Source organism: Nesoenas mayeri (assembly GCF_963082525.1).
Source record: "Nesoenas mayeri genome assembly, chromosome: 2".
NCBI classification, from domain to species: domain Eukaryota; kingdom Metazoa; phylum Chordata; class Aves; order Columbiformes; family Columbidae; genus Nesoenas; species Nesoenas mayeri.
In genome coordinates this window covers 81,122,816-81,141,902 of record NC_137543.1, presented here as the reverse complement: position 1 = coordinate 81,141,902, position 19,087 = coordinate 81,122,816, and the positions used below count along the sequence as shown (strand labels likewise).

The following is a 19,087-nucleotide window of genomic DNA, read 5'->3' as shown; positions in this document are numbered from 1 at the left end:
TTCTTATTAGAGAGAAGATTAAAATCATTTGTACTTAGTGTTTTAGTGTTGTACCATTAATTCTTTGTATGTATCTCCATTTTGATGGTTTTAGGGAAGCATTATATACTTCTATGTAACAAAAGTAAAGTAATACACTTCCATTATTTTTTAATATATTCTCCTATGCTTTGTTAAAACTCATAGTTCATGGTTTTTGGAACAATTTTTTCATTCCTCTAGGTTGAGCACACATTGGTATATTTTGCTGTGGTAGTGTTGTGCTGGGGCCCCCTAGCCTGGCTAAACTGATTGGAAATGACACCAGAATTGAGAAGCTGAATATGAGTCAGCAGTGTGTTCAGGTGGCTAAAAAGACCAACAGCATCCTGGCTTGTATCAGGAATAGTGTAGCCAGCAGGACTAGAGAAGTGATCCTGCCACTGTACTTGGTGCAGCTGAGGCCCCACCTTGAATAGTGTTCAGTTTTGGGCCCCTCATCATAAGAAAGACATTAAGGTATTAGAGAGAGTGCAGAGGAGAGCAACAAAGCTGGTGAGAGGCCTGGAGCACAAGTTTTAAGAGGAGCAATTCAGGGAACTGGGGCTGTTTAGCCTGGAGAAAAGAAGGCTGAGGGGAGACCTTATCACTGTCTACAACTATTTGAAAGGAGGTTGTAGCACGGACGGTGCTGGTCTCTTCTTCAAAGTAGCAAGTGATAGGACAAAAGAATATGTCCTCAAGTTTTGCCAGGGGAGATTTAGATTGGGTATTAGGAAAAAATTCTTCATGGAAAGGGTTGTCAGGCATTGGAACAGGCTGCCCAGGGAAGTGGTGGAGTTCCTATCCCTCGAGGTGTTAAAAAGGCATTTAGATGAGGTTCTTAGGGATATGGTGCTAGAGTTAGGTTATGGTTGGACTTGATGATCCTGAGGGTCTCATCCAACAAAAATGATTCTGTTTCTAAGGTTCTACTACCCTTCTTGAAAGAACATCCTGTTCCCCAAACACAAGACAATACTTTATTCAAAAGATAAAATAGTGCTGCTACTACCAGAACTCAGGTTTTGCTTTTGGAATTCTGTGCATATTATTTTTATTGTTTGTTGTTTGTGAATAATAAGTTTTAAATTAATTCCATGCAGTTATATTAAAAGAGTTTAAGTTTATATGTACATAACCACTTCTCTGATTAAATTAATTAGGTTAGTGCAACAGTTTTTGTTTTGTTTTCAAATCAGCTTTGGATTTGAATTAAGCACATGCATGGGAATGTCTTCATAAAATTTTGTTTTCTAAAGAACAGCACGTCTTGTATCCAGATGCAATAATTTATTGGCAATCCAATTAAAATATTGTAAAAGTCATTACTAACCCACTTAAAATTTCACCCACACAACACACCAAGAATCTAAATTGTCCAATTAAAGCAAGTGGAGGGAAGCAGTTGTACAATTAAATCACTAATAGACAACTCTTCTACTTTACAACTGACCCTGTTATTAATGCTTCTTTCTTGTTCTTCGGGTCATACATAGTTTCCCAGTCTCAGCTTGTCTTCCTTAGGAAAGCACAGAGGAACTTGGTGATCAATGTGAGTTGGTAGCATCCTACATTCTCAGCAGGAGCAGGGTGTTCACTTCCTCCTCATGATTTGATAGTACTTATCAATGTTCTATATATAGTGTTTTATAGTACTTATTGTTGTGGTTCTTTCCCATTGGTCCCCACTTCTATATTGTCCAGTAGTTTCTGTCTATTTGTGATCATTTGCTTGACTTTTGAAAAGTACGTATGCTTAAATGTTTGTAAGCAGTAGCCACCTGACCATTTGGTTTTGCAATTAGGCCCTAGCCACCCGATCCTGTTACTGGCAGTAACAATACTGTATTAGCTGAGCAATAAGCCTACAATCTGTGCATTCATTTTACATCAGTTAATATACTGATGCATCAAATTATAAGCATTTAAAGACTCATAGTATCAAAATTGATATAAGAATACAAAGAAAATTCATTAACTGAAAAGTTTGGCATACCTCTTCAAATCATGCCTTTGGAAAATGTAACCTTTCTGCAGTATGTGCAGAAATACTAAAAGTTAAGTGTTTCAATGGACTGATTTTTAAAAAAATGTTTAAGTTTAGCAAAGCAAGGACACCTTGCTTGCTGTTTTGTGAATCAGTCATATGCTGTTGATATAGGCTAGTTAAAGACTGAGGAACCATCATAAATCATCCTGAATCCAACCTGTTATTAAATATGTCAAGTGGAGCCCGCTGGGTTGATAAAGGTGACATTACAGATATGTTCTTCAGCTATTATTCTGAGTTTTTTCTTTCCCTAAAAATTCAGAAAAATGAAGACTGGAATAACACCTAAGAGGGGATGAAAATTATGTACTTTCTGGCAGCTTCTGGTTTTGGGCAGATTCAGAATATTTAATAGATATGTCGTTGTTGGGAGCATAACCAAATCAGTAGTGATAAGGAATGTTTTCAGAAGCTAGTCCATCATTTAAGATAGAAAACTCATTTCCACAGGGAATTCAGAAGCCTGCACTGTCTGGAAGTTGCGAGATTGGAAATGATGCTGTCAGGGAGCAGCAGAGTGGGGCAGAACCCTGGGACTGGGGCACTGGAGGGTCATTTCAGGGCCAACCGGAAGATGGTGCACTTCTCTGGGGACAGGGTCAGGCCCAGGCCAGGCAGGGATGTAGTCCTTCAAGTTGGCCTGGCTTCGTGGGGACCACAGCTGGGCAGAGCAGGGCTGTGATTAGCCAGAGACTAGCCCTTCTGTGGGATCACTAGGGCAGGGGCTGGTGGCCCTGGGGGTCTACAACAAAGTCCCAAGCCACGGGCAGGTTGAGAGGAACCTTGGAGGGACAGAGACGACTAAATGGTGAGTGTAAGCCGTATTATTATCTAGTGGTTAAATAAGCAATCGATTGGTCTGCAAAGTCATTTTTAAAATCAGATATGGGGTCTAAGGTGAGATTGCTTAGGAAAGCAGGTCGAAACAATTTAAGAAGGAGAAAAAAAGCTTCTTTAAGTAACAATTAAAAAGTTAATATAACAGATCAATATATAATCATCAAATGAGGTGGACTACCAGTGAAACTAAGACCTACTGAAAGACATTTTCAGTAATATTTTCATAGTCATAGGTAAAACCTCTGATATAGAAATCAGAGAGCTGTGTTCTAATGTTTGGCATATTTCTCTTGTATTTCTTTTCAATGCCAGTTGTTCATCTCAACATTATGAGTAATCATGTTTCAGTTTGCGATAAATTTGTATTTATCTTTCAATTAAGAGACTCCTGCCATGTTCCAAATTTCCATCTCTGACTGGCACAATAGGGAGAAAATAACACTACATTTTCTGTTTATCTATGCCACATATTCACATTACTACAGTGTGTGTGTGTCTCATCCTCTAGTGTATACTTGTTCTTGCAGTAGTCACTGGCAAAGCTGGTAGCATCTAATTGAAATGAAACTTCTACACACTTTCCAGGGATCTAGGTTGAGATGACTTCCACAGGTCACACAGGTTATATTTGAACCGGTGAACAGAACATGGATTGGCTTGAGTCTGCTTTGCTTAGCGGCATCCCCCTCTCTATCAAATTAATTGGAAAGATAAATAGTTACAGTAGTCCCAAGCACAGAGTGTCCACTATTGTCCAGCTGTATTTTGCCACCCTACTGTCTTTTATAAATACTCATAGCTACAGAAATACAGTCTCCCAAATAATATATTTGTAACCTAAGTGATGAATAGCATTTATTCTAATTAGAAATATTTTTGTGGAATAAACCACCTGTTGTGGAAATGATTTCATGGTATGCAGGGAAAAGAAGAAGTGCACCATGCTCAGGGACATGAATCTCTCATTAATCTGGTAAGCATTGTCTTAAGCAGAGATTCCCAGGGGCTCTCTTCAGCATAACACATATTGCAAATAAGCATTTGAGAGAAGCCTTTTTATTTTTCTACTTGGGCCAATTTGTACTGAGATGAAAGTATTAAAGAAGACAAACTGTTATTTAATCTTTACAGAAAAACTTAAATATAAACTGACTGACAAAGCAAGTCCCTATTGTTATGCAATAGAAGTGTTTTGCAAAATCCTCCTATGTAAATTTAAAATTCAGCATCAGAAATTAAAAGGCATAAAACAAAGCATCATATTTCAAACAATATAAGGAATATCAGAAAGTAGAGAAGCAAGAACATGTTTCATTTTCAGCTTTGCCTTACAACTGCAGTCTAAAACAACCAGTTGCAAATTGAAGGCTTTCAGTGTTTAGTAATACCCAGGTAATTTTCTTTTAATGACATTCCTTCTTGCATTGTTCAGTTGTCGTGTGTTGGCTAACATGATGTTTAGCAGGAATAACTTATAATTGCTTGGCTGTGCAGTCAGCTGAGAATTTTTTAGTTTGTTAACTTTTATTACCTATTGGAGGTAAAAGCCCTCTGACTCAAAATGTACCTGGATTTTTTTCACCAGTGACAAGTACAGATAGTTATTTATTCATGATAAAAAATATCTAATATTACTATTTTTTTTTTCAAACATTCTGTGCATTTTGTCCTATCACAGTGAATTTTTCAATCTACCTTCCTTCTGTATCGTATTTGAACTCCATATCTATATTGATATTTGGGTATTTGAAGAAAGCTTACTTCTTAAATTCTACAGCAATTCCTTATTCTGTTGATTTCTTATCTATGTAACAAATCTCTTAGTCAGTTCATAGTTTCATAATTTCAGTTATGAATACAGTGATTTTTGATGGGATCTCTATACAGTACACCTGGACATGCTTTTATTTATATGCATGCAGAGTTAAATGGAGAGAATGAGAATGAAGATTCTTTTGATCTTTTTCAGCTTGGAATACATTTAACTTGAGTTCCTTATAGTTTCATAAATTCAGAAAATTTATTCTTTTCCTGGGCATACAAATATTCTCCTAGATTTCTTTGTTTTGCTTTGTTTTGTTTTGTTTGTTTCATTTCATTATGTTTCATTTTGTTTGTTGGTTGCCTGATTGATTTTTTTTGCATCAATTAGAGACAATCTTTCTGAAGCAAATGTTAACATTTGCAAACACTGACACTTAACAATCATTTTATCAAAAGAGGAACCTGCAACAAGAAAAAAAAAACAATTCCAAGTATTTCTGAAAAATTAAAAACTAGCAAACCAGGGTAGAATACCAGAATACTTACTATTCTTGTTTTTAGGAGTAAATCACTTCAGATAACATTTTGACTTTAGAGGAAGTTTCGATCCCTGACATTTAACATTGTGTGAATTATTCCTTTATTAATAGAATTCAGTATTATTCTGCAGATAAGACTTGTAACCAGAATTTTGTCTATCGCTGCTGAAAGGAAAGGCGTAAGACTGTCCTGTTGTTATATAAAGGCAATGCCAAGCAAACAGCTTCTTTCTTTCTTCCATTGTTAAAAAAAAAAAAAAAAAAAAAAAAATCTGTAGTGGTGACCCTTTTTTCTTTCGGTTCTTCAGTCAGATTTTCTTGTGGCTCAGGTAAGTATATGGTGCTCTGGCTGAAGTTACACTGAAGTTTATACAAGCTGGCAATATTAATTTTATTAGATTTTTACCTCCCAAACCCCCCTATAGGACAAGATATAAATTATGTGTGACACCATAATTTCATAGATTTCATGCATGAGATGAAAAATGTCATCAAGCCCCATATGCTTAATCCTTTTACAAATAGCAATTTGGATAATTTTAACGGCGAGACAAAGACCTGGCAAAAACGGTGCAAGGAGAGATTGATAAAATAGTAGCACCTCTGTATCTTATTATTTAAGTCAGAAAAAAAGATGATTCATACGTCCAGAAGTCTTATTTTCTCTCTATCTAACTCTAAATGGTTTCTGAACTGAGAATGGAAACGAGTCTGGAAACTGATGCCTTATGTTCTATCAATCAAAAATAATATCTGGCATTCTACTTCTGCTTTGCCCACATTCTGTATAGAAACTTTGTAATGACACATTGCAGATAATGACAGATAGTCAGGGCAGTGGGATAAGAATGAGTGACTTTTTAAAATTAGAAAGTTTCCTTTTTGATTTAACTTCACAATGTAACTGCACAATACCTGAGGCTATTCATTTCTGTGTTATCACTTTGTTCTCATTGTGCTCCTCAATAAATACATTCCATTCTCAAAGTCATTTTAAAGAAAAAAAATACACAAAGCCTCTCAATCTATCAAAAAATCAGCCCTCCTTCTCAGAACATGTTCATTTTTTAATCTAAATAGGCAATTATTTAAAGTCAAGTTAGCAGCACAGAGACTTCATGTGTAGCTGTTTCATATTATCCCTTAATACACAGCATACTTCGTAACTTTTTTTCCTTTCACTCAAGAAATATAAGCTTTATGCTACTCAAGGAGGGATATAATATACTTAACATATATTTTATAGCACAAAGTGTGTATTAGGAACAAAGAAAATGCTGGAAGTATGAATGTTCATTACTTCATTATAAATAATTTAAATATAAGCAAACTAGGTGACTTTCTGCTTAAAACCAACCAAACAAAACCAGAGAAAATGGCCATTGTTTATTGAGGGATATAGTAATCTTGGACAAACATCTGTCACTGCCACACTACACAGTTTTATTTTGCAGTAAATGGTGCTGTCCTTGGGACCACAGAAGATAATGTAAGTGGTAGGACTGAATTAAAATCATTGAAGCAAAGTTAATCCTCATTGTGACTGCTTCAGTCTTAGTGCTTAAGGCAGAGTTTCTAGCACTGAGTGCTAATACTAGAAGGACTAAAACCAAACCAAAATAAAATAACAAACACCCCAGTTACTAGAATATCCTTGACTTTGGGAAGTTTTCTAGAATGGACGCAGCACCAAAGAAATGCCAGCCTAAAAAATGAGTTCTGCTGGGGTAGAAATGGCCCAGAACAAAATTATTGACTTGCCTGAAAGAGCACATGAGGAATTACAACAAGTGGTAGAAAGGTTAAAAACTAAGCAGAACAGTACTAACAGTAATATAGATTTTGTATCTTATGTGCAATAACCTTTTATGAAATTTAATGTCATTTTATATGATTTTATGTGTATATATTCTACAGTTGCACTCCAATTCCGACAAAGGTGATGGATCAGTCAAATACATTCTTACTGGAGAAGGGGCGGGGACTATATTTATTATTGATGACACGACTGGAGACATCCATTCAACCAAAAGCCTAGATCGAGAGCAGAAGACACACTATGTGCTTCATGCCCAAGCTATTGATAGACGGACAAACAAGCCACTCGAGCCTGAATCTGAATTTATTATCAAAGTGCAGGATATCAACGACAATGCACCAAAATTCACAGATGGACCATACATTGTTACTGTGCCAGAGATGTCTGAAATGGGTAAGGAAAACAAATTGTTCTATTAACAAAATCTTTTAACAAGTGAATATGCCACATATTGTTTGACAAAATTGTGACATGTTATTGTATTGTTGATTGTATGTAAAAGATATTACAGTTGAGAAGACATGATAAGAAGACATTAAGTGCAACCTTGTATGTTACTTGGGACATTCACATTAAGAAAACCGTGCGCGTGCACACGCTGACGATAGAGAAGAGTCACTCTTATTCTTGACTGCTTTAACACATGTTCCTCAGCAAGTGGTACTTCGCACTCTAGAAACAAGATATATCCACTTGTCCTTATTCAACTGCACACTTTATGGCATTCTCTTGTGTCTACATGAGTAGTCTATACAATTAATGGAATTAAACAAATACAAAGCAATTGTAGTTTTCTAGATTGTTTTAGGCTGTATTCTTATATATTTATTTACATTATTAGGTTTCTTATAAACTGAAATGAAGTTCTGCAAAATAGAACTTTAAAAATTTAAAGGGAAAAATACTAAAATATGTGTAGTTACTCAATTGTCATAATAATATTGATCATACATATAAGAATGAATGCCTATTGTCATTGAATCTTAATGGTTTGTCACTATTTGATCACTTTGATTCGTAACAATACCTCATATGAATCAAAAGAATAACGGAAGTGTTTTGTTCTGTACTTGAAAGTTAGATACAATATGTTTTTAATGGAATTATTTTGAATGGGAGAGTACCTTGTACAACTTTCCTAGTGAAGATAGGTGAAATTAATGTTAAACTGGGAATCTGCATTTAATTCTTCTTCTACGGTATTATCGTGTTAAGTTCAGACATACGTGGTTGTATAATGAGGAAAACATAATCTGCATGTCTGCATGTTGTTTGATCTGCACACAGTTCTGTAGTATGAAGAGAAATATTTCATGTGGAGAGACTGAACAGGCCAAAACCCCAGCTTCCATTACAGATATGCACAGTAAAAATTGTGCACTCCAAACACACCTACAATTCCTATATTGTATATACAAATGAAGTGTGGCATATTAAATATTTGCAATATGTAGTAATCATAATAGTCCTGGAAAGAACAAAATATATTAAATGTTATTCCTGAACCATGGGGCTCAGAGCTGTGACAGTTTGGAAGCAGAGACTTATTTTTCACTTTCTCAATGGCTTTTTCATTGGCTTAAGTCGTGTTATGTAGAGAATAATTATACTTTCCAATCTACCATGCCAAATCAGATTGTATTAAGTGGACTTTCAAGCTTACGAAATGTCATGTGTTAAAAGGACATAACAAATTTCCCTAAGCGCTTTCTTTTTCCCTGACTTTATTACTGCCTTTTTGTTCTTTCACTACCACTGCCACTACACTGACACATAGAAATAATTTCTCGATTTTCTTTGCAAAGTGTCCTTATATGCGATGTTCTGAAAAAATAATCTATGTGTTTGCATCATAATTGTATTGTTCTAATACTTCGTTCTTCATAGGTACTTGCAGTACCTTTCCAGTCCTCTTTTCTCTTTGAAGTTCTCCCAAAGCATTCTATTTCAGATGTCTCCTCCCAGCCATGGAGAACTCTCAGCCTTTTTTACCTGTGGTCTCTCTTGAAACAAGAATGCAGGGAGTGAGACATATCTTTCTTTGGTCTCCTTTTATTTTCTTCTATCTTCTTTCATAGATCATTGTTCCCACATTACCCTTTAACTTCCCTTTAATGAGTTTTATTCTTTTCACAGACTGTTTCCATTTAACTGGGAACTGCTACCTCATCTTTGTTTGTAATTTCTATTTCCTCCTTCTCCTACATATTATTATCATTATTTAGTAACATTATTCTTTCTAATAGTCTCTTCTGGGTCTATACCAGAAAAAACATGTTTATTAGTTGTTGTTTGGTTGATATCTAGCTAATAAAGATTTTCTGATTACAGATCAAATATATTTTCATTCCTTAAAAGTGGCTGCAAATTCTTCATTGTTCTCTTAAACCATAGCTTCCTCTCCAATACTGACTTCCTTGATCTCATCTCTTAGTTCTCAGAGCTATAAACATGGATGTCTCCATTCCATCTACACAGTAATGCTAGTGCATATGACAGGGCATGTTTTTAATGTAGGATTACTTATTTTAACCATCTGAGCGTACTTTCACAAATATCATTCCCAAGAGGAATTTATGGAAGTACGGAAGGGTGGTATTTCTGTAGGTAATGTCATAACACCAGGATTATTTAAGCAATGCACCTTTGTGGAAAGTACTGCAGTGAGGGGATAGAGCTCCCAGCAAAAATATTGTGGGCTTGTATGAAACCTCTTCAATTGTCTTTGATAAGTCACAAAGCTTTACTGTTAGAGTTGCAGTTCATTTCAGTAGCATCTAAGCTCTTATCTCATTTGTCTCCCATCATTCCAAGACTATCCTGATGTGAAATTCATTTCCTTTATCACCTGTCTCCGAAAATACACAACTCTGTCCTCTTTTTTCTTTAGTTTCCTTTTTCTTTAACGGAGACTATTTAAATTAATTTATTATTTCCTTCCCCTGTGAATACCTTATATTTTCTGCATAGAAAGAAAGATAGTGGAAAGAAAATCAATGTTATTCTGGAAGTCAAAAGCAGCTAATGTAATTATTTTTATTTATTAATTTTATTTATAAAAGTTCTCCTTTTTTTTAATCCTCTCAAAATGTTGTGATTTTTACATAGATATGAGTAATAATTTTCTAGTAGTCTGAATCTTGATATCACTGTACAACTACATTAGATAAGTTACTGTTTTCAAAAGAACAATTTGAATAATTAGTCTGGAATGGCACTTTGGGTTATAAATTAGAGTGGATTATTATAAACAAAGCAAGTCTTAGTGATAAAATAAAGCATTAATGCATATGTTTTATTAATGAAATACTTTACTGGCTATACCTAAGGTAAATCATTAAAATACCTTTTCCACAAAGCTTTCCCGTTGTGTGAATAAAACTGAATTTTCATATCCTGCCATACAGGCAATCTGCTGTAGGCATATATTGAATTTTCATTGCATATAATCATTGTTTTATTTTTCCGTTGTTGATTTTTTGTGTGTTTGTTGCATACTGAAAGCATTTTACTGACTGCAATCTCAGGAAGACTAATTCTATTAGTGCTTCTATAGGAGACGTTCTTTACATCAAATAATGGAGAACCCTATGCTGTTTTTATTAATTCTGTAATCAGTATTTTTTTTGTCATTTAGCTATGGAGTCTATACAGAACTGATATTCTTCTTGTTATTTTATGAACTCCTAAGGATGCTTCACGACTTCAAAAATTTCTTCCGCTTTTTTACACGGTCATTTAAAGAACTTTCAGTCTTACTGTCTTTAACAGCCCTCAGGCTGAGTGGCAGGCGATATTTTTGATCTCCGTTATGCTGCTTAGTTTTAGCAGCAGTTTCCTCTCTGTCTTCTTGAGAAGTTAGCTGGCATTTTTTCCAACAAGTTGAACCTTTCTTGATCTACCTGTAAAAAATGTAGGACCTTCATGGCTTTTCTTTTTTTTTTCAATCACCAACAAGTAAGTAAAGGTAAGTTTTGCTAAACTACTTACCAAATATTAGATCACAGTGCTCACTGTGGCACAAAGTGAACATATTATTTACGCTTTATGTTCTACACTGGAAAAGCTGAAAGAAAACACCTATTCTTTGCCTTCATTGAATCTTTTTCTGAAAAGTTGGCTAAAGAACCATGGTTTCCATTTGAAATTATTTCCTCTGCAGTGTAAAAAAGTCTCATTGAGAGTTCTGTTTTCAGGTTTATGAGTCATCAATATCTAAAGGTAATAGGACATTTTCATAAACATTTTCAGTCAGTAAAAAGCTTCCACATTTGCTCATTTTCAGATAACTTCAAAATGAGTTAAATATTGCATTTTCTAGTGTTGAGGTCATGCCTAAGAAGAGTTCCCAATAAATTATACTCAGAAAATTCATAGACACACTGGACTTTTCCGAGCTTCTTTCCAGGGTATTATAATGTAAAATAGTCATAATTTCAGATAATCTCGAAGACAATATTCATGTTGTTCATAAATGCAATTTGTAGGAGAAATGCCTATTTATCCTCCTATATTTGATTTTTGTCTTCTGATGAACACAGCTGACAAAAGATATTGAGATTTTCTATAGTGAGGACTTGGAGCAGGAACAGAGTCACCAATCTCAAAGCGTTGATTTCCTGGTGAAATCACTGTTTTCTGATGTAGAATGAAACTAAAACATGTTGTGTTCACTTCTTAGTGTTTTAAACAGTTTGGAGAATTAGTTTAGTTAGCCAGGAAATCTCTGTGTTCATTAAACTTCATCTTATTTTCACTTCTTTTACTTTTTGTTCAATATTGATCCATTTGAGATTTTAACAGTGCAGCAAACTACGGAAAGACATGCATACAGATCTGCATTCTCAGCAGACATGTTTTATTGAACCGGTTCATTAAACATTAAAAATTTGTCTTCAGAGAGAAAACTGAAGTATTTCTCTTCAGCTTTTCTGTGATATAACTTTTCAAAAGTTTTATTGTAAACCTATTAAAAAAAAAAAAAAAACACAACAAAAAAAACAACCTTTCCCAAATGAAATGATCCTTATTTTTGATAATAGAAAAAAGGCAAATCTTACAGAGTGGTATTCAGAGGGTACAGACGTATTTTATGGCTCTGTATAAAGCTTTCACTAAGAAAACAGAATTCCCAATAAGTAATCTCTAAACTGTAGTGGGAAATCACCTGAAATGGCAGAGCCTCCACTTTGGAGAAAAAAAAAAAAGTTTTTTATTGCCCAACTGGAGTGTCAAAATGCTTTCATAGCAAAATTTTGAGTTTTCTTTGACAGGAACTTTCACAGTAGGTTAAAGAAACTATGAAAGGTATGCTTCTGGGTCAAATGTTCACATCTGTCTGAGGTCTCCAGGGAAATTAGATCCTTATTTTTTGTATTAGATTATTTTTTACAGAATTGTTAGCTTTAAAAACAGCAAGGCAGCTGTACTGTATTTTTTTTTTTTTAAATCTAAATCCTTCATTACACATAGCTTAAAAGCAAAAATGAAGCTGCATCTGAATGGTATAAATATATTTGTAATTGTGATTTGCATGTAATGTTGATAAGCTGAATGATGCTAACTTTGGAAAGGATTAATTGAAAGGTAAAGGTACCCTCTTTACCTTTTTATTCATGAAGAATTCTGACTTGCAGGTTTCACAAGCTGCACTTCCTCTGTACTCAGCAAATCAGACAAGAGTTGGGGAAAAGGACAATATATCTTATGAGATGCTGAGCATGCTTGTGTAACAAAGTGAAAAAGTTAAACATCTGATGAGCTACATTGCACTGAATGAGAGGTGGGGCGAGGGATTGAGTTAAAACTTCTGATTCTGAATGTTCTTTTAGATGCAAAGAGAACACTTTGCCACTATTCAAGACCAAATTACTGTTATCAGGTGTTTCCTAGGAGAGAGAGACATTTGTATTAGAAAATCACTGTGGTGGAATTTGAGGTATAATAGCATTCTGTTCGTGATAAAATTACCTGTCAGCTGCTTATGTGAGATATCACTTTTCACGAGCCCAGTTTCTTTGTCTAACGTCAATGAGCAGTGCAGCACACAGATTCTATCCCTTATCTTTTAAAAAAGAAGAGAAAAAAAGTTTCTGAAAAATTAGAGTATCATGAAATTTCAGTATTTTCTTCTGAAATAGCCAAAATATGTTCAGTCATTCCAAAACGTACCGTTGGTAACTGTTTTCCTGGAAGCAGGCAAATCTATAGATAAAAGAGTACAGAAGTTGCACAGCACTCTGTGAAGCACACTCTGCTAAGTGACTGACTGTATCTATTGGATAGGTATGTTTTCGGTTTATGCAATTAAAGAGAATAAAATCAATGTATATCAGTAAACTTATTCATCTTTAATGATTCTGCAAGATTCCAACATAAAATAATGAAGCTGTGAATAGAGGTAAAAAAACAAATCAGTGTGCTCAGGATTTAATCCTAGAATAAAACAAACTTAACTAGGAGACAGAAAGGTCACAGCCTTTCTACCTCAAATTTGAAGTTGTTGCCAAACTGGACTACAGAAGTATCTCATTACGGTATTTGGATAAGCTATAGAATAGGGGAAAAAAACACATTTTCTGTTCTTTAAGTGGCCTCATGTGGTTTGCAGGTACTCTTGTCTGAAAGTTTAGATAGAAAATAAATATGACTGAATAGATTCCTAGAACATTTTAAGAAAATTACACTATCTTCAATTTGTTTACCTTGCCACATAAACCCAAATACAGTAATTTAGTTAGTTTTATTGTTAAGTCCCAAATAACTATGAACAGTCAGCTCTAGCTTGACTGTATTTCAATATTTAACTTCAAATTCATCAAGGTATCCTTATAACTGCTGTGTGAATATATTTATCTATGAGACTGTATGCATTTGGGCTATTCAGAGACCTCAAGACACTATATTTAAGTATGCACACACGTTTGCTGTACCTTTACCTAAATCTGCAGTGGAGGTCAAAAAAGCAAGTTTTGGTAATAAAGTTTGTATGGCACAAATGCATTAATACTTTCTCAAACAGTGAGGAATTTAAATTTGCAAAGATTAGAATACCTGCTTTGCTGTATTTGAAGTGAGACCCCATGATTTTAGATATTTCTGTTCCCAGTGTACACTGAGGGTGTGCATATTAACAAACAGTCTTGTGCAATGAAAACTGATCTGTGAAGTTAAATAGCTGGAACTGAGGATCTAATGTCCATACCACATGTTTTTTGGGAAGTCTTATTTCAGACTAGCTCTTGTCTGGTCTCTGAGACCAAACACACATTAGCAGTCAGAATAAATCAGGTGTGCTGTTAAAACACATTTTCTGGTTTAGTTTCATCCAAAGGAAACTAGTGACTGTGCTCTGAAACTGTTCCATGAGGCAAATCGAATTACAATAAGGAGTAGCAATCAAAGGATTCAGTTCAAAAGTGCTCCTCACAACTATAATATGATGTGAAATTCAACACCCCAGAGTGAAGGTGATACCTCAGTGGTTAATTTGACTTAGAAGCCACTTTCAAATGTAGAATTCTGGGAGAGCAGCCTGCTTTGTTATTATTATTCCCATATTTTAGTACTGGGCCAAAGGAGTCTGTAGAATGCATTGTCTGTAGAAGGATAAACAACTGGGACGAAGACTGAACATTTATTAAGTTGCCAGTCTTTCATTTACTGATTTCTTATGTGAAGTATTGGGCAGCGATAACAGAAAAAAAAAAAAGATTAATCATTAAATGTCTTGAAAAATACAGTGAAATGTAAAATCACTTGTCTCTATTATATCTGTGCAATAATCAGGAATTTAATTTTCTGCAAAGTGTTACTTATTAATCCCATTTAGTGACATGATAGAAACTATGATTTTATCTTTCTAATAGTATTTATTAACAGCATTTAAATATTTGTCTTTTGAATTCCTTATCTTTCTAATTTGGATCCACCACTGGAATTCCAACACAGTTCTAGTAGATATTTCATTTGCAGATTTTTGATACCTCCAATAGCTAGTTGTTTGGGTTTTTTTATTCCCTTGATATCTCTTATTGATTTGGGGGCATTTATGCAAATTATTTAATATCTGCATTTCAAAAATAATTTGTATTTTGGATTAAGATAATCCTGAAGTCCATAAACATGAGGTTTTTAGAAGTCAAAGCAGTATCCAAGTTTGGGGTCTCTGTGTGCAAACAAGCATAAATATGCATGCTATGTAGTTAATATTTATTTTTATATATATGTATATGATTATGTTAAATATACATATATAGAAATAGAAGAACTTTTTTTTCAAATGAGTTTTCCTTAAAAATGTAATACAGAGAAAATATATATAGAGAAATATATAGAGAAAATGTTATTAATATATCAAGTGTAGAATGTGGGGGACTGCAGGGTCTTCAAAAATTTACCTAAAAATATTTCTATTTGTCAGAAGATTATATTTCTTATCAATTAACTTTTATTTTTCTGTATGTACAGGTACGTCTGTTCTACAGGTGACAGCCACAGATGCAGATGACCCTACATATGGAAACAGTGCCAGAGTAGTGTACAGTATTCTTCAGGGACAGCCATATTTCTCTGTTGATCCTAAAACAGGTGAATATTTTATATTTCTGTCACTGTGATTTGAAAATATGTTGCAATTAACTAAATCTGGCAGATGAAATCCAATGTACAAAATGCAAGTGCATAGGATTTTTTTTTTTTTAATTCCTATTATATCCTACTAACTTCAACACTATGAAATTTAGGAGCTACTATGTTTTGCTGAGTACTAAAATGAGCCTACTGTGTACAGAATTAATTCTGCATCATGCCACGATGTGAGCCATCCAGCCAAACTAGAATAGCACTTTTTTCATGTTTTCAAGCCTCTGTTTAGAAAGTGACTCAAGTGTGCCTAATACATTATGATTCTAAATACTTTGTTTTGCCTGTAAGATAGGCATGGGAGAATTATCCAATGTGTACTTCAACACATATACCATAATAAATTAATATCATTATTGTATTTATAAAACTGCAGTATTGTCATTTCACTGAAAATTTATTCTATGATTCAAGAAGTAGAATGAGCTGAAATATTTATGCATAAACTCTACACATCACCCTCTCCTTTTTTCCACAAAGTGTAAGTTCTGTATAATGAATCCAAATTAGTTTCTTTAAAGAGAGAAGAAATCTCTTTTGAGGATGTGGGTTGTTATGAGTTTGGGATTTTCTGAAGAGTATTATCTTAGATATTAACATGATGGTATTTTTTTAGTATGCATATATAGTCCTTAATAATAAGGAAATGAAATTCAATAAAGTACTTTTTTCATCTGAATTTTGTAAATGCTTCTCCCTATATATAGCAGCTTTAAGAGTGAGGGGAAAAATGAAATATAGTGATCCTTACACTTAATTCTAGGGAAGCATAATGATTTTTAAAATATGCTGAATTTATTTAAATGTAGTGTAAATAGTTTTAATTGTATTTTTTTCATTTAATTGCCTTTGCTTGTGTACGTTAATCTCTGTGGAACTCAGAGGCATACACTTGCTTTATTACAAGAGAAATGTAGTTACGCTGTGTCAGTTAGCTTTGAGGTTAGGCCTGTTTTGAGTAGGAGGCTATACTGAATGATCCCCGTAAGTCTCTCTCAACCTAAATTATTCTATAAATTTATGACGTCACATGTGAAAGGCCTGAGAGTGGAAAACCTGACAGGACCATGTTGAAGGACTATGTAAGGTGCTGCAAGGCAAACCTGATGCAGACCTGTTGACATATACTGTGTTTCAGGAATGACCACACCTTACCCAGCTAAGTGTGAGTGAAGTCTGGCAGAGCACTGACCTGGTATAGGTTAAAACCACTCTGGGGTACGTGTTAACAACTAGAAGTTATGGAAAATAAGTGATATGGTGCTCAGGCTCTCTGTGCCTTTTTTTTTTACATGAGAATAGAACCTTGGTCTACATTTTTATTTCTGTTTTGGCACTCTGAGGCAATGGCTTATATTTTTTTTGTTTCTATTACGGTGTGGAACTTGTATTCTAGAGCTGCTATTCAGTCAGCAAAAATCATAATTGATGTTCTCAGTATCAGGTCTGTATCACAAAAGAAAATAGCATTATTATATCACAGTATGGTATAATAAAAACAGATGGGAGTGTATTTTCACTCCCCAAGTCTTAGGCTTTGGTAGGCATTTAATAACACTTTATTAACTGAAACTGTTTTTAATATGTGTATAGAATGTGAAAGTGATTCTGATACCTTAGTCTATTGAAATGGCAAAAGAATAAATAACTTATGAATTAAATAGACAGTGAAACAATGAAAAAAAATGGAGAAAACTTTTTGATTTGATAAGCTGTCTTTTTATAATTCCAGAATAGCAGTTAATTTAATTCGGTGGGATATAATGGCAAGAAGTAGAATATTGGAAATGATGGGAAAGTCTCAAAGAATAGAGTGTTTCACTATGAAATTTCACTCTGAATTTCTGGATTTTAAGACACTCATTTTCAAAAAATGTCACTCTGCAGAATTTGCAAGCATTTATGTGACCTATTTTTCTTAAGGCTTGAATTGTTCAGTTCCACCTCAATTCTATTTTATTTGGACATTTTCTGAATGTACACTGACAGGCACAAACTTCCTTTATAAGAAGGGCCAAAACAGGGAAAAGAGTAAGGTCCTATTCATGACTGAATGTAGTGTTTGTGAAACCTAAGGATATTTTATGGCTATCAGTAAAGCTTCTTGGAGCCGTCAGATGCAGATATCAAGCTGCTCACAACACTAGTGTGAATACTCATCTGCTTCTAGCTTATTGCTGCCTAAACTTGGGTGTAAACAATGTAATATCTGAAGACAAAAACATGGATTTTTAGGAGCTTAGATTAGAATAGTTTGAATAAGAGTCTAGAATTCATACATCTAGAGTGTAATAGTGGGCCAGAACCAAACTAGAAACGTCAAAATAATAATAATAATAAAGCTCTTTTTTCAGCAGAAGAACGTATTTTTTTCACTTATATGATAAAAGCCTTGTCTCTACTCACCAAAGAGGGCAGAGGTGCAGTGCTGGGAAAGTAACCCCCTTGTCCTAATAGAGACTCAAGCCTGGGCTTGTTCCAGAGCTGTCTCAGGAGAACCTCAGCCCCATGGGCCAAGTCTGAAACCCATCATGAGAAGTCAACAGGATATGCTGTTCTGATCATCCTTTGTGCTGATGGAGCTACTGCCTACAGGGGAATAGATGCTTTGAAGGGTATTATGATATTGTACTGGATCTACTCTCAGATGTTTAGAGGAGGAACCACAGCTAGGGAAAAGGAGAGATTGAGATGAATTAGTGAGGAAAAGACAAGAAAAAGTAGAGGGATAAACATATAAAAATGGACCGGTCGTGTAAATAGGCTCTTGCTCCGTACAATGGTCAGTCATGCCCTGTGTTTGATCAGCACAGTCTGTCTTGTATCTTCTTATGATCAACTTTTAAATATTTTCCTGAGTACAGGAACTCCCTGTCTGTATGCTTGTGTGTATGGAGGTTTAAGTACCAGCAAGTGGAGCTGCACCACAGGTCAGAGGGTCCCATGTGTCTGTGGTACCAGCAAACTGTGAAGTATAGAACATGTGTGTATTGCCTAGACATGAATGTCAGTGTGGGATCACTACTGAGTATCAGGCTGGAGTAGCCAGTAAATGGGACGAGTGGCTTGGGTGTCAGTTATCCATGTGTCCAAAAGTCTGGATATTGGAGAGACCACAGGGTTCAAGAGTCAGCTCTCGTAGGTGCCCAGAGGTCCAGACTGACTGCGTAAGTGACTGTATGGTCTGCGAGTTGACTGAGAGGCCTTCTTTGTGTTTGTGTATCTCTGTGCATGTGGTAAGGTGAGACCAGGGAGCCAGCTCCTGGATAGCCTGGGTGTCAAAGCCAGCTACTGAGAGACCATAATGTGTAAGTGGATGTGTGTCACAGTCTAACCCCAGCTAGCAACCAAAACCACAATAGCTGCTTGCTCATTTCTCACCTCCTCCCGCCCTCTCACCCAAGTAGGGGA

The 19,087-nt window shown here is 35.0% G+C and overlaps 1 protein-coding gene across 2 annotated transcripts in view; it reads left to right on the top strand.

Annotated features, from left to right (window-relative positions):
• The window catches only part of CDH18 (cadherin 18), a gene marked incomplete at both ends in the record, with an annotated part of 164,230 nt that overhangs the window by 28,533 nt on the left and 116,610 nt on the right, over positions 1-19,087 (top strand). For both annotated transcript variants that reach the window (XM_080339182.1, XM_080339181.1), the window contains 2 exons: positions 7,132-7,426; positions 15,503-15,622. In XM_080339182.1, coding sequence (XP_080195308.1) covers positions 7,132-7,426; positions 15,503-15,622 — 415 coding nt within the window. The remainder of the gene's footprint in view (positions 1-7,131; positions 7,427-15,502; positions 15,623-19,087) is intronic.